Raw genomic sequence first — 17,467 nt, forward strand, 5'->3', positions numbered from 1 at the left:
ACTTGTTGATGTAAAATCATCTTCCATTCGATAGAAAATTCTTTCAATTCAATGAAAAAGATTCTCATATTCCCACAATTTAAGTAGATGCGAGATATAGAAATTCTCTTTCTGGGGTTGTGGAAGCCGTTTTGTTGTTGGAATTTTTTTTTAAAAGAAATAGAAATTACTAGTTTTAGAATCTAGTTGGACAAAAAAAAGAGTTTTTAAAGCGGTTGTGTGATAACTTTTTCTTCTCCCTCATTCAAGATATTATGTAAATTAATATATTACTGAATCTAATGAGTTAAACTTAAATTAAAGTCAAAAGCAAAAGTTTTATAAGGTAACTGTTCGCTTTAAAATCGAAAATGGATTCGATACAATTCACCAGAATCTAAGAAATGATCAACTTAGAAAATCATTTCTATTTTGATTCTATAAAAATGCAAGTTTCATTTTTGAATGAAGTTAGACGATACAACTCTTATTAGTTTAATAGTTTACCCCAGAATTACTCAATAAATCGGTTGATTGGAATTGTGGGATGGATAGATGTTACAGATGATGAATCAATTTACTGTTGAATTTAAGGTTACAATATTTATTTGTGATTTTTTGGCATTAATTTTATAATTTGTTTTCATATTTTTCCTATTTTTTATTAATCAATTACTCATTTTCGGGATTTATCGAAAAAAATAAAAATTTAAATAAAATTGTTGAAAAAAGGTCGGGTAGTTTATTTAAAAGGGGTGTTGATTTATGGGTCGGATTAGGTGTTTATGGGTTCGAATTTTTTAGGGGCATAATTGATCCCTTTCCATTTTCATATAAATGACATGTGATAAAGTCAAAATGACATGACAATTCCATGTGGCATTTAAAGAAATGGAAAATGAGCTGGATATGTCCAGCAAGCCAACTAATGCCCATAAGGGAATATCTAGACGAAAAGTTGGACGGCGAGGGCACGAGTGAGCCAAACTTTAAACGGAGAGTATATCTAGACCTTTTCGAATAGTTTAGAGGCATCTTTGACCCTTTACCCTTTTCTATATGACATCTACATGACTTTCTCTTGGGATCAGAGAACTCTTTGAGAATTGAAATGCTCAGTATAGGAAGTTCATCAAGCTTACTCACCTTTAAAAATTTAGGGGTCGTTTGGTACAAAGATTAATAACGTAGGGATTAGTAACGCAGGAATTAGCAATGCAAGGATTAGTAGTGCAGGGTTTATTTTTATCAAGTGTTTGGTTCATTATTTCTCACCTCATCTTGTGTTTGGATTAAAATTCTATAAAAATCTTCTTTCCAATTATACCCTTAAATTATTAGGTAATTGGGTCAAGGTAGATAATTGTTGGATAAAATTATTTTTTATGGCCTTCTAACTAGCTATGAGAAGAACAATTTTGTTATCATGTTTGCTATTTTTTCACTTGAATTATTTGAGGATAAATAATTGTCATCTTAATAAATTGATCGCTCACAAGATGTCATTTTTCAATTTAAAAAAGATAAATCATCTACTATTAAAATAAAAAGACGGTCAACAATGGTAAAATTGAATAAACTATCTAAATTTACACATAAAAATTGTAAGTTGTAGTTTTAATATGTATGTATGTTTTAAATTCTTCAAAATACGAATAATTAGAAAACCACACAAATATATATACACATACATACACACACATTCAATTAAGATCACAAACGTCATATACAAATAAACAACTCCCATTTCAAATTTGTATTGAATTTATTTAGTAACAAACAATTCTCTCTAAATAATTTGTAAGCTAATTTATTTAAATAAATCTACTAGTACAAATATAAATCATAAAATCAAGAAAATAAACAAAATAATTAAAATGATTTGAGGGATATTTTTGTCTTTACATAGGCTTATCCCATGGTATTATATCCTATGTATTACTAATACCTCCAAATGAAAGGTATTAGTAATACATCCTATAATACCATGTATGAGGTATAACTAATCCATGGATTAGTTATACATATGCCCAAATTCCTACCAAACATAATAATAAATAATACCTTACCTAATACATGGACTATTTCTTCTAATGCGGTCTACCAAACGACCCCTTAATGTCTAATAATCAAGCCAAAATCAGTCTCAATTTCTCCAAGATACCATAACTAAGTAATAAAGCTCAAATCATAAAAATCAAAAACCTTATAATCAACACTCACTATAATAAAAGAGATATTAGTGACAATTAAAAAATATAGCGATGATAAATATTGTCCTAAAAATATTTAACGGTAATTGAGTTAACGTCATTTTATTCAGAGTTAGCGACATTTATGTAAAGTTTTGATTATAAATATCTATATAAATTATTGTTGCTAAATATAATATAGCGATAATTATATTATTACTGCTAAAAATTTTATTTGTTGTAGTGACCAGTGATTTAAAAGGAGGGGGTGCCAGGCAAGGCGCTCTAGGTAGGGGTGTGCAAAAACCGAATCGACCGATAAACCGAACCGAAAAAAGTGTTATTGGTTTATTGTTATTGGGTTATTGGGATAACGGTTATTTAATGGTTTTACAAAAAAAAAAAATTGGGTTATCGGTTCGTTATTGGTTTTTAATATTGTGTTATTGGGTTAACCGATAACCCATTAAGAATATAATAATTTACTATTTTAATTTTTAGTTATACATAGATATAATATATTTAAAAAATATTAATATAATTAGTAGTATATTAGACTAAAAATATAAAATCCTACGCAATTATTAACACTACTTAACAATTAACTCTCCTCTCTACTTTTAGTTATTTAACCTTTAGGTTTTACTTTTTAGTATTACTTATTTACTTTAGTTAGTTTATAATTGACTAATATTAGCTTTTGCACGATTGTAAATATCTGCAATTTGATTAACGTCAGGAATTCAAATTGTGTGTGTGTGTGTTTTTTTTAAATAACGTAAAACTTCATTTAGTTACCATAAGCATGGCCTCATTTGCTACTGTTTTGACTTTTGTCTATGATTTGGTTTTATTTGATTCTCTTTATTGCATAAAAGGGACCTCGTTTCATATATACTATGGTGATCGAAAATTAACCAAGTCTTTGTTGTGATGACCAAAATACAACAAGTTGGTCCTTGTTGTCCCGTTTGGAATGATTATTTCGATGTATGCGTATCGCGTCAAATTATTGGATAAGTCATATATTTGTTTTGAAAGCATTTTCTTATTGGTTAAACCAAAAACCGAACCGTTAAAGACCTAAAACCGATAAACCGAAAACCGATAACAACATCTTATTGGTTTGGTTATCGGTTTAGCATATTTAAAAACCGAAAACCGATAAACCGAACCGATAATACTTATAACCGAACCGAACCGACCGATACACACCCCTAGCTCTAGGCAGCACATACGAGGCGAGGAGTAAGTCTCATAGATCTTTGGAGCCGTATATTTCATGTATCATTAATTTAATAATTGTATGACTAAGAAAAAAAAAATCAAAAGCAAAATTTTCAATAATTTTGCAAATAAATCACAAATAATATAGAAAAAAAAATATACTATCTGAGAAAGATAACAACATAAAAATTATAATAATTGAGAAAATATTTATAATGAAATCATCATCAATTTCATCACCTAATCTCCATATTTTCTAGTCTTTTCCATCCTCAACTAATATTATTATTATTATTATTATTATTATTATTATTATTATTATTTATATATATTTCAAAATAGTCTAAAGATAAAATGTGTAACAATAATTGAATAAAAACCTCAGAAATCCTATCAGTTTCATACATAATCTAAAAAATATGGAGATTGTGTTTCTTTATTGATATATTTTAGTAAAAGTCTTTAGGACGAATAGCTAAAAAATAGTAAAAGGAAAACAAATAAAACATAAAAAAGATTAAAAAGTTAAAATAAGGAATACTTTTCTAGAAAAATTTTATAATTTAAAAAAAATACACGTTTGAAGTTTCGTCTATGCATTAGAGTTCAGTCAAACATCGAAACAACAAAGACATAAGAAGACTAATAAATCGGCATACAAACACCTTATGAGAAGCACACATCAGAAAATTTTACTAAATATCAATATTATTCAATAAAAGACTCATAAATTATATCGAACGACGATCATTTGGTGGTGGTCGATCGTGATGTACACTTGGCGATTGATGAACTGGTGCATAGTCAATTACTATTGAATCATCAAGCTGAATATTTGTATTTTTCTCCATTTTGAAAACATCAATTCCACTTGCATAAGCTTGATTTGATTCAAAATCTCTTCTTCCAATTCTTGATGCTAATTCATATAACAAAAAAAATGAAAAATAATAAGTTATTTAACAATATATTATATACATGCAAGTTGGAATAAATATGACTCGTGAAAAAAAAAGTGTATTTACCTTGTGTTACTATTAAAATAGAGCATAACAAAAAAAGGGTCTTCAAAAGAAAAACATTATTTGAGGCAACATTCTTCATCATCACAATTACTGTTTAAAAAAAAATCTATTAGTGATATGATATTATTTTTGTACTTTGTGCATCCTTTAAATAGTAAAATATGTTCACAAATTCTTAAATCTATTGACCGTTGGTCAAAAGTCAGTCAGAATAAATTCTCTCTCAAGTTCTATAATAATGATTTTTTTTTCCTATTTTAGTCTGTTTGAAAAGGAATGATCTTTTTTTTTTTTGGTAATATTTTAATTTCAGTTTTTTCACTTGACATGTTTAAGGTCACAATGATTTTTTTTCCTTTTTTAGTCTATTTGAAAATGAATGATTTTTTTCTTTTTTGGTAATACTTTAATTTCAGTTTTTCACTTGTCATGTTTATGGTCACAAAATTAAAGAGATTTTTGGTACATTTAACATAACTTTATTTTAAGACTACAAGATTGAAAATTTATATATATATATATATATATATATATATATATTATTTGTTTAACTTTTTTAATTACGGTAAGCAAGAGTAAAAAAAAAGGAGTCGTCAAAATATTTTCACTACATTTTAGGGATTTGACTTTTGAGAGAAAAAATGAGATAAATAGTTCCTTAACTATAGGAATACTAAAATGATTCCTTAATTACACACTTGACTTGACGTATTTAGTTCTTTAACTATTCAAAAACTTATCAACTTTGGTCCCTTAACTATACACTTACCAGTTTTAGTCCCTTAACTATAAACTTACCAATTTTAGTCATTTAAGTATTCAAAAACTTATCAGGTTTGATCTTTGTCCTTTTTCTTAAATACAAATAGCTTAGGTTTACATTATGTCTTATTTATGTCTTAATATTAACTCATCTCATAAAAAATAAATTTCTTGTGTTATCAAATATTTTAGTAACTGAACTCTCTTCTTTATGTCTTATTTACCGTGGTCACTGACCTAAAATAACAATAATAATAATATTTTTTTAAAAAAAACAACAACTCTTTTTCCCCAAATAAATTGTATATCACAAATTTTTAGATCTATTGACCATCGTGTTAAATTGTTTTGGTAACAATTTTTTTTTTTATTTATACTAGAAAATTCACTTACTATTTGTTATTTACTCAAAAGATTATCTTTTTTTTCATATCATAATAATCACCTATAGTATGCTATTTTATTCGAAAGGTTACTCAAGCTGAAAAGTGATATATATTTGGGTAAATGTAACAACTTTGTTATTTAATTTTTAGCCTAAAAAAATGCTAACCCCCAACTCATTTTAACCAAAAATAATAATAACTGCTAATTGATCTAGTATCCACCCCATAAAACCTCTTTATATGCTAAAAAAATGTCTAAATATTTCTTTATATGGTAAACAAATGTCTTTATATCAAAAAAAAAAAAAGAGAAGGTCCTTATATCGAAAATTATAAATGCTTAAAGTAAAAAGAACTTGGAATAAGAGATGGAGGTAGAAGCATGTCCAGTCACATATCTTGGTGAACTGTTGGAAGTGCTTCACCCAGGTCTCAAGTTTGAGCCTGGGTATGGAGAAAATTATGTTGGGAGCGCTACCCCTGAATGGGCCATGTAGTGCGCGATTTGAATTTAGTCGGAGCTTTAATGTGGGCTCAGAACACCGAGTGGGAAACCAAATAAAAAATTTGTAGCCCAAGTATGAGAATCTTTATCAGACTTGATATATATATATATATATTTCTTGAAAAGTAAAAAGGAGTTGTAAGATACAACAATTGTGGCTCAAACAAATATTATACAGCAAAAGTCTCATTCAAGGTCTACAACACCAAAATTGGAGAGAAGGATCTTAACTTGATCGACAAAATCAGAACCCGTTGCATACTCTGTCAACATCCCAACAGCAAAACCAAACATCGCCCATCTGCTCAACGAGTTAGAAATTACAAACAATCCAAACACGAGGTTCATAGCAAAATGTAACTATTCAAATTGCACATACATGTGTTTCCATAACATCAAGTTCAAAGAATGTGTATAGTAACCAAACTTGCACTAATTTCTGCACATTCTGTTTCATTATACATTCTGTTATGTTATTTCATTTATAAAGAGATTGTCAAATGGAATGATATTAGATTCTTGAACGCCTATATCCACATGCCAAAGGTAGGTACTTAACACTTAACAGAGCTAGTGGCAACATAGCCATACAGAGCAAAGCTTGGTTCGTTGAACAACTTATCGTAAAATATACTGTGTATATAAGACAAAAATTACTTTTCATCCACATATACTAAACCTTAGAATACCCTCAGTAAAATTTCTGATTCCGCCACTTATCAGATACATACATGTGCCTATGTCATTCTTGTAAGTCAATATTTATATCAAAAACAATATAGCATCACACACAAATGGCACATTAAAGTAAGGCTAAAATCATACCAAAACCAATGGTAATATGAACACATTCCAACTTCAAAATTGAAGTAAAATAGAAAGACAGTTACATCAAACCTTAATTCTTGAATCAACTTCTTTATTTTACTTCTTTCATTTTAATTTTTTTTTCTGATTTTGACTTGACACGAAGATTAAGAAAGTAACATATCATCTTAAACTAAAGATACGTAAACTATAGAAAAATGTCTTTTAATTTTGTTATCTAAGAAGAAATTAAAAAATCACCGAAAAAATTATTCTTTTTAAAATAGATTAAAAAAAGAGTAAAACAAACAAATTGAAACGGCGTGAGTACCTTCCATTAGAGATTTCATTCTTGGCAATAAAACCAAAGAATGGGCCTTGATTAGCTTCTTCAAGTTTCTTCTGTTTAAAGTATCCTTGAAGTTCCTTAGCCTTTTGCCTCTGAAATTCAAGTGTAATTACATTTTTACCCTCAGAAGTTGTGACAGTCACAGGCTTAGGAGGGGCACTAGTAGTAATAATTGGTGGTGGAATAGTAGTAGGCTTAGGTGGTGATGGAGCAACTGGTCTTCTAATTGGACCTTCAGCTTGAGAATTTCTTATAGTAAGAATTGCAGACTTTATTGAATAAGAAGGGTAATTTTGGAATTTAATGCAAGGGAATGTATATGATGATGCCACTGACATTTTCTTGATTTTTTTTCTTGTCAGAAGAAGAAGATAGTGTTTGGTTTTTTTTTTAGTGTTTGTTATTTTATCAGAAAGAAATATTGTATGGAATGTATAAAGTGTTTGTGGATAAAATGTGGCCAAGTCTCTCATGTTATAGTCAACTACTTTGTCTAGTCACAAATCAGAATAGTTATATATAAGTTATAAACTCCAAGAAATTCTTTTTTTGAAATTATATACCTAACTAGGCATATAAACTATATTTATCAAATATAGCGAGAGTTTTTGAAATTCCTTATATGTCAAATAATATAAAGTAACGATTCGAACCGTCGTTAATTAGAGAAAGCAAAACTTCAAGAAATACTGGGTCACTGTCCCGCCGGAGGGGCAGATGCCGCTAGGGCGGCGGCACTACGGCGGGGTAAGTTAGTGCCAGAGCGGGGATAGGCGAGGTAGAATGTAAATAACATGAAATCTTATTTTCTCCTTCTTCCTAAAATACCTAGATTAGAAGTAAATAATTCAGAAACCCTCCAAAAAGTTGCTCCAAGCTTGGGAAAGAAGGAGGAAGAGATTCCAGTGCGAGGATGGCGATATCTTGCGAATTCTTGGCCAAATTCACCGTCATGTCGTCCAGAAAACCAGAAAATTATCTGCAATTCTTCCGTGCAGCTGCTTGGCGTCCAGGTAGGCTAGGTTTTACTAATTGAGTAGTTATAAATTTGTGCTCACTGCGTAATATAATGTAATTCAATGGTAGGAGCTATGTGTAGGCCTTTGTGCACCGAACAAAAGATGATTTAATCATAGGAAGGAGCCTTAGGTGATGAACTAGGGCTAAGTTGGTTGAATTATGGTTAAGTGTTATATGTCGTTGAATACTTCATGGTGATGGGTGTGATTGCATGATTATGTGGTACGTATATGTTGTTCTTACTTCATTATGATACGTGTATGTATGCAAATGTTGCATTGTTGATCACATTAATTGTAAAAGAGGATATACGAATGATGAATGCCATGAATCATGACTTGATTGTATGATTATGAGAATATGATTTGTGATTGTGATTGTGGCTTGTTGGATGGATCGGGTGTTGCGTTCCGACACACTAACTTGGATCGGTTGCCACGTTTCGGCATAATCATTAGATCAAGTACCACGTCCGCCGTTCCGGTATGCTAACTGTTTAGGTTTGGGTTCCCTGAGAGGACCAATGATTTGACATAATTGTATGCCTTGAGGATTGTGAAATTGTACCTTGTTCGTAATGATAATTGATGTTGTATTTTCCGGAGTTGTTTTATGGTTATGAGGACTTATGTTTGATTGTTTTTCTATGTTAAGTAAAATTGATATGTACCTTGATGTTGAGTGAACCGGAAGGGGCACACCCAATCGGGATGTGATACGGTATGTAGGGTAGTGTACGTGATGTAAATGCTTAGGTGGATTTAACTTTGGAGAAAGGAACTTGTGGTTAGTGGTTAGAAAGCTTGACGTAATGTACTATGTGGCCATGACTGGTAATATGAAGATGAAGTAAGGGTATGACGTGAACGGTTAGTTGGAATGTTTGTAGTGGTATTTGGGGACTTTTCTATGTGTTAGAATGGTGAGGCTATGATCAAGAACCTAGTAAGTAGGTTGACTGAGAAGGTGGTTAGTAGTTAGAGTACTAACGTGATTCGAAGATATTTCGAGAGAGGGTAAAGGTGGAGAAGCGAGGGGTTTTATTGCAAGATCTTACTAGTTGTTTTCTTATGTTATGTGGTGGGCGTCGGGTTGACCGATGATGCCTACCAGTACGTATGGTTTGTACTGATACTACTCTTGCTATGTATTTTGGCATAGTCTGGATGCAGGTTGGTGATGTTTCATTAGATGAAGACGAAGAATTCTCCAACAGCTTCTACTTTTCCTTCCGCATGGTGGGAGCTTTGTCTTTATTGATTATGTCCAGTTGCACTCTTAGTAGCTCTTGTACCTGTTTAGACTAGATTCTTGGGGTTGTTAGTTACTTTACAAATTTTAACTCTAAATTGTTTAAAAGTTTTATTTATGAAAACCCTATGATTTTATTTATCTCCATTTTCGTTAATCTTCCGCATATTTTCACTATTGGGATATGAGGGTTCTCCTACTTAGGTGTTAGTGTGTAGGTGCCCGCACGGCCCGATGAGTTGGATCGTGACATATAATAATTTTTGAAAATCGTTTTTGTATTAATGATATAACTATTTTTAAGTTCTATCAATGATACAATAATAAATTACTTTAAAAATTCATCAACAACTTAATTCATATATTTAAGATATTTCACAAAGAATATAAAATAATCAAAGAAGTCTACAGAATTGGGAAGAGCACTTTAGAATGAGAATTCTAGAGTAATTTTAGAAAACATAGCTAGTAATATTTTATAAGAGAGTAGTAAATATTTTTCTTGTGAGATGGTGGTGAGAAATTTAAATTTGAAATTTGTTGACGTGAAAAACTCAATGAGACAATAATAAATAATTTAAAGTTTAGGAGTTGATTTCTATGAGAAGAAAGTATGATTTACAATACGTGAAACTGAATCACTCTCTAGCCGTTAATTTTTTTATGTATTCAAAACATCTTATATACACTTATATATAAAATACAGAACTATTTTTCTTAATAAATATACATATAACCACATATGAGTATATACTAAAAAAATATATAACCAACATAAGTGTGTGTGCGTGTGCGTGTGTGTGCGCGTGCTGCGTGCGTGTGTGGTTTCATATATGTATACTTTTGATTTCTTAGCAAATTCACAAGTATAAGCAAAGTTTAAGACACGTGATTTATATGTCATTGTGAGATATTCACGAGACACATATTCATCATGTAAAGATATTTAAATAATTATTTAAAAAATTAAAGTATCAAATTGACACTTAATTCTAAATTTAATGGGCAAATAAAATTAAAGAAGGATTAATTTCCAATTAATATAGTTGTGAGGGGTAAATGTAAAATCTCTTAAAAAGTTCAAAGTCTTTCCTGATCTATAAAAGCTCTATTGTTCTTCCTTTAGCCCTCAAAACCCTAAATTCTCTTAATCGCCGCACTCTTTTTTTCAGCTATGTGAATGGCATTCACATAGTATCTTTCATCTTTTTTTGTTGAAGTTTTCACTTGTTATGTTATTTTTTATGGAAGTAAAGTTACATTTTTTGGATTTAACATCTAGGATGCAAGTTGCAAGTCATTTTCAGATATATAAGTAAACATTTAATTATTGTTTTAAAAATGTACCTGCAGATGACTAGCTACTTAAATCCTAGTAAGTGTTCACAAATATATTTCACTTTAGAAGGTTTTGCGCATAGATGCTCTTGAATTTCCTTCCATGTTTAGGATGACCTATGCTAGCTTGTTGTTCTATTGTGGTAAGTTCACAACATCTCATTCTTATGCTATGAAGAAACTGAATTGTTTTTAGTGTTCCAGCTCTTATTTCGAGTTTGGTGCAATATTATTTCATATATAGAGATCAAGTCTATACTATCAATATTTGTAGATTCTGGACTAATCGTCCATGTCAATAAAATTTTATATCACAAATTCATAAATCTATTAATCATTTGTCAAAGCCGATAAAATTATATGAATCAGTTTTAACTTTTTAAAAATCTAAAAATACTTATAAACTATTAAATTCAATAGCATATTTGGTAAAGAAATATTTTTTTTCTTTTATATTATAAAAAAGGTAACTTTTTTTTTTTGGTTCAATCAAAAAAATTATCTTTCTTTCTTTTATATCATAAAAGTCACATTTCTTTTATTATTTTATTCAAGAGCTTACTCAAGTTGGAAAGTAATATGGCTAAATTTATTGATATCACACTTGATTTTTAGTCAAAAAAGAAAATGTTAAATCCCCAATTCATTTCAACCCAAAAAATTATGATTTGACCCGGTACCCGACCCGTAAAACTTCTTTTTATACTAAACAATCACTTGCAATTGAGTAGTGGAGGAGGAAATGATTAAATATGTGATAGAAAATAGAGTTGTAGTTTATTCAGCGCTATATTAAAATTCATTCTCAAACATAGTTAATCATGAAAGGTGGTACAAGACATCTGTCACTGAACAAAGAGGGGGATTCAGAATTTTGAATTTTCGAGTACCACGCAGGGCTCGAACATGCAACCCTATCCCTAAGGTGATAACTTGAGCTTTGACCACCGACACAATACGGCTCATTGTTTCTAAAGGTGTCACGTTTAGTATTTATATAGTTCCTTATAAATATATATAAATATATTTCAATCGAAACATTTTAAATAATTGAAGGTTTTAATGTGCTTAGACAAATAACACAAGGAATAAAATTGGAATGAGGTAACAACGCAAGAATCAAAATCGCTATTTACCCAAAGGATATATAAGAATGTTAGTTATAGAGAGGTGTCACATCACTTTGTTTATGCCTAGTTTTATAATATAAATAATAAATAGATAAATATAGATTGTATTAAATAAGCTGAAAGAGAGAAATGAAAATAAATATAAAAAATTAAAGAGCTTAACAATGCCTAATTTAGTTTTTAAAAGGTAAAAGTTTCTAACAACTTTTCACGGATATTTTTGTTTTTTAACTTTTGACTTAACATTGTTCCACATTTAATATATTTAGCATTAGTATTTAGTATATGCATATTAATATTAGTATAATATGATATGTGTACTATTTAATATTTAATTAATTATATATTTTACATTTAGTATCGTGTGTGTATGTGTGTGTGCGTGTGTGTTGCCTTTATATTTATATTTTATTATTTCCTTAGTAAATTCACTAATATAAGCTAAGTATAAAACACATGATTTGACATATCATCGTGAGATGTTCACGATACACATATGTATCATGTAAAGGTATCTAAATAATCATCTAAAATGTTGAAGTATCAAGTTGACAAAAAATACTAAATTTAAAGGGTTATATATGTGTTTAGTAAATAAAAAAAGGGGGATTAATTGTCAATTAATTTAATTGTGAGGGGTAGATTTAAAATTTCCTAAAAGTTTGAAGCTTTTTGTGATCTATAAAAGCCTCACTCTTCTTCCTTTATTCCTCAAAATCCTACATTTCACTTAGTCGCCGCACTCTTTTTCTCGCTATGTAAATGGCCTTCATGTGCCCTATTGCATCTTTCATTTTTTGTTAAAGTTATCACTTGTTACATTATTTTTAATGAAAGTAAAGTTACACTCTAATGAAATTACACTATAGGATGCAAATTGCAAGTCATTTTCAGGTATATAAGTAAATACTCAATTATTATTTATAAATATGTATTTGTAAATGACTAGCGACTTAAATCCTAGTAAGTGTTCATGAATGAATTTCACTTTGGACTTTTTTGTTCTTGAATTCTCTTCAATGTTCAGAATGACTTATGCTAGTTATTCTAGTGTGATAGGGAAGGTATATCTTTTGCAGCATGGAATTTCTTTCAACTCCTGTGGATTTCAGCTTTTTGAGTAGGGAATAGAGTTGTAGTTTATTCGGCGCTATATTAAAATTCACTCTCCAATATAGTTATTCACGAAATGTGATATAGGACATATATAATAACAATAATAATAAGTATAAATAATTTACTAAAAGTTGTTTTTTCAATTGAAAGTAGGGGCGGAGCCAACTAATTTTTACTTACATCATATATTTATAAAAGATAAATATGTAATTGTGAATCATTAATTAGGACGAGTTATGAATTTAATAGTGAATTCAAATTATAAATAAACTTTAAATTCTGACTCTGCCGCTTTTGATTAAACATGTCATATTAATAATAGATATAAATCATTTATTTCGAGATTATAATAATAATATATAGTATACAACTCTTAGTATGAAATTAAGGAAAATAAAATTTTCATCCTAAAAAAATAATTTTAAAAAGCCAAAATATCCCTCCACGCACTAACTATATGTGTATTGCACCTTCTTTGTCATGTCAACAGAAAGTGCATAAATCCTAATACATACTCATTTTGAACAATAAAAGTGTTCAATAGGTACAAGCCTTAATTGAACTTTGAACAATAAAAGTCTTATTTATATTTTTATATATATATATATATATTGTGTGTTAAATAAGTTTTAGGAGAAATGAAAGTATAGATTTTGAAAATGCCTAATTTAGTTTTTAAAAGGTAAAAATATCTAACAATTTTGTATGAATATTTTTAATTTTTAATTTTTGACTTAACATCGTTCCACTTTTAATATATTTAGCATTAGTACGTAGTATAATATAAATATATTAGTATATTATGATATGGCTACTATTTAATATTTAATTAATTATATATGTTATAACATGTTATTTTTTATAGGGATAAAAATAGTAATTTAATTTTAGCTTCCAACTTTTGATATAATATGATTTACTAAATGCTTTTCTATTCTATTTTTTAGATTTAATAGAAAGGAGAAGACTTCAAAAATTCGAGAGGATAAGACCCTGAAGAATGATAGAAATATTAATTCTACTACCTAGATAGAATAAGTGAAAATATAATAAGCGATTAATATATTTAATTTTAAAATATCTATTTTAACTTTAACGATGAGAATCACTCAAGCTTTAAACAAAAATCTAAAAATCACAAGCCCCCAAAGCCTAATGTGGAAGAAAACAATAAATTAATAATAAGGCTGAGCATTTAACTACCGTTCACATCTCTTTTGGTATTAAACTATTGTGCCATGTAAAAATCAACATCAAATTTCTGAGAATCAATACCTTTTAAACTGAAAACATATCATTATAAGAAGATTTCAATGTATTATTTTTTCCAACTTAAGTGGCACTCAATTTTTATTAGTAAATTTTAGAAATAGTGGAATGGAATCATTTTATGATTAAAAATAAATTTAACTAAAAAGTTGCTGATTTATCCTTAATTAGATTATTTATATCAACACAAATTTTAGACGTATATTAGACAAGTTAATTCTTTGTCTAATTTTCATATTATCACATAAATTGGGATGAAAAAGTAACGAGGAAGCTAATTTTATATATATAAATATATATATATATATATATATATGTATTTTATTATTTCCTTAGTAAACTCACTAGTATAAGCTAAGTATAAAACACATCATTTGTCATGTCGAGGAAGCTAACTATGTGTGTGTGTTGCCTTTATATTTGTATTTTATTATTTCCTTAGTAAATTCACTAGTATAAGCTAAGTATAAAACACATGATCTGTTATGTTGAGGAGGCTAATTGTGTGTGTGCGTGTGTGTGTGCGTGTGCGTGTGCGTGTGCGTGTGCGGGTGCGTGTGCGGGTGCGTGTGCGTGTGCGTGTGTGCGTGTGCGTGTGCGCGCGCCTCCTCAACATGACAAATCATGTGTTTTATACTTAGCTTATAATATTAGTGAATTTACTAGGAAATAATAAAATATTTGTATTTTTATTATTTCCTTAGTAAATTCACTAGTATAAGCTACATATAGAACACATGATTTATCATATCGAGGAGGCTAATTGTGCGTGTGTGTATGTGTGTGTGATATAAATATATTATTTATATTTGTATCTAAATAATATTTTAAAAGTTGAAGTATCAAGTTTACACTAAATACTAAATTTAAAGGGTTATATATGTGTTTAGTCAAAAAAAAATAAAGAGGGATTAATTGTCAATTAATATAATTGTGAGGGGTAGATTTAAAATTTCCTAAAAGTTCGAAGCTTTTTGTGATCTATAAAAGCCTCACTCTCCTTCCTTTATTTCTCAAAACCCTACATATCACTTAGTCGCCGCACTCTTTTTCTCGCTAGGTAAATGGCCATTTTTTATGAAAGTAAAGTTACACTCTAATGGAATTACACTATAGAATGCAAGTTGCAAGTCATTTTCAGATACATAAGTAAACATTTAATTATTATATGTATATGTAGATGGCTTGCTACTTAAATCCTAGTAAGTGTTCATGAATGAATTTCACTTAAGACTTTTTTTGCTCTCGAATTCTCTTCAATGTTCAGGATGACTTATGCTAGTTATTCTATTGTGATAGGTCCATAACATTTTATTTTTACGTTATGAAAATATTGAATCGAAATTTTTCAAGTGTCTTTAATATTTCTAGTTCTCATTCCCATGTTAGTACGTACAATATTGTTTCATATATAGAAATCAAGTCTATACTCTGGATTGATTTTCCATGTAAACAAAATTTTATATCACAAATTCTTAGATCTGTTGACCATTGGTCAAAGGTCGATAAAATTATATGAATCATTTTGACTTTTTAAAAAATATCAAGTGTTCGTAAATTATTAAATTCAATAACATGTTTGTAAGGAAATTTTTTCTTTTATATCAAAAAAAGTCACATACTATTTCCTATTTCACTCAAAAGATTATCTTTCTTTCTTTTATATCATAAAAATTACCTATCTTTTGTTATTATTTTCAAAAAATTACTCAAATTGAAAGTAATACATATTTAGCTAAATTTTATGACATGACACTTGAATTTAGTGTTTTGATCTATAATTCAATTATTGAGAGGTAAATGTACAGGTATAATTGCTCAGAAAAAGTAGTCTTGAACATAAGGTCTTTTCATTTTTCTTTGTCTTCAACAAAAATGAATGCAACTATTGAATTTCTTAAAATTAGTTAAGGAGGAAAAACAAGAAGAAAAGACGAAAATTATGAAGAAAAAAAAAGATATATAAAAATATTGGCTATAGAGAAGTGCTACATCACTTTGTTTATGTCTTATTTTATAATAGATATAAATTGCGTTAAATAAATTGGAGAGAAATTAAAATAAATATTAACAAAAAATGAAATGCCTTCTAACAACATTTTATAGATATTTTTATCTTCACCTTTTAACTTAAGTAAGACCACCCCACTTTTAATATCTTCAGTTTAGGCCTCATTTGTTTTCGTTAAGATTGAGACGTCTGAATCTGAATGCACATCTGAATAATTAAGATAGTTTGTTTTTCAATATCTCAATGTACATAATATATTTTAATTTTTAAAAAAAAAATCAAATCAACTTTCAAGTTTCTCACATCTTTTTGGCACATTACACTATGGTAGAATTCCACATTCATCAACAAATTGAGCATTCAAAATCTCCATTAAAATCAATTTTTAGCTCCAAAACTCAAATTCCAAAGACGAGAAAGAAGAAAACAAATTCAATTTAATTCCCAAAATTCACCCGTCTGCGTATTTACGCTATCGGAGAACCCACAAGCTTTGTCCACGTATGGTAGCATATAGCGAAGCAATTATCGATGCATTTTAAGAAAAAGTTCAAGCTCTTATAGATCTTGTTCATGATTAATAGTTAGTATCCTCAACTCATCGATTTAATATTTTCGTCAATAAATTCAGTTATATATGTTTTTTGGCAAATGGTGGTGCAGGTAAGTAATGGGTATGGTGAGTTTGCAGGAAAAGTGGAGAAGAAGAGAAATGTATTAGAATTTAATATTAAAAAAAATGAAGAGCACTAAACAGAGATCTGAACCATTTTCAGACTCGGTCAGAGGAATTAAGTGGTTAGATCTGAATCAAAACAAATGCACTTAATGGGCGAAAGTCTAAACAATTCAGATTCAGACGTGCAAACAAATGAGGCCTTAGTATAAGTATTATAATGATACTTCAACTTTACACTCCCACTTTCAGTATAATATTATTTACCTCATTTTTAGATTGAATAGAAATGAAGAGACTAACAATGATAATGATTCAAGCAAAGATGAACATAAGAGTAGCATAAATTACAAGCTCATAAATTATGCACTTCGAAATATCTCTGTTTACACTGGCATAACTTGTAGAATCATTGACAAATTGG

At 29.0% G+C, this 17,467-nt stretch overlaps 1 protein-coding gene across 1 annotated transcript in view; it reads right to left on the reverse strand.

Moving 5' to 3' along the window:
• Positions 1-5,840: 5,840 nt before the first annotated feature.
• Positions 5,841-17,467, reverse strand: part of LOC125820207 (light-harvesting complex-like protein OHP2, chloroplastic) — an 82,446-nt gene continuing 70,819 nt past the window's right edge. The window contains exons 2-3 of the mRNA XM_049499635.1: positions 7,215-7,586; positions 5,841-6,377 (exon numbers count right to left, since the gene is read on the reverse strand). Coding sequence (XP_049355592.1) covers positions 6,263-6,377; positions 7,215-7,570 — 471 coding nt within the window. The 5' untranslated portion in view covers positions 7,571-7,586 and the 3' untranslated portion in view covers positions 5,841-6,262. The remainder of the gene's footprint in view (positions 6,378-7,214; positions 7,587-17,467) is intronic.

Source organism: Solanum verrucosum, unplaced genomic scaffold (genome assembly GCF_900185275.1).
Source record: "Solanum verrucosum unplaced genomic scaffold, falcon-dt-bn FXZP01000229.1, whole genome shotgun sequence".
NCBI lineage: Eukaryota > Viridiplantae > Streptophyta > Magnoliopsida > Solanales > Solanaceae > Solanum > Solanum verrucosum.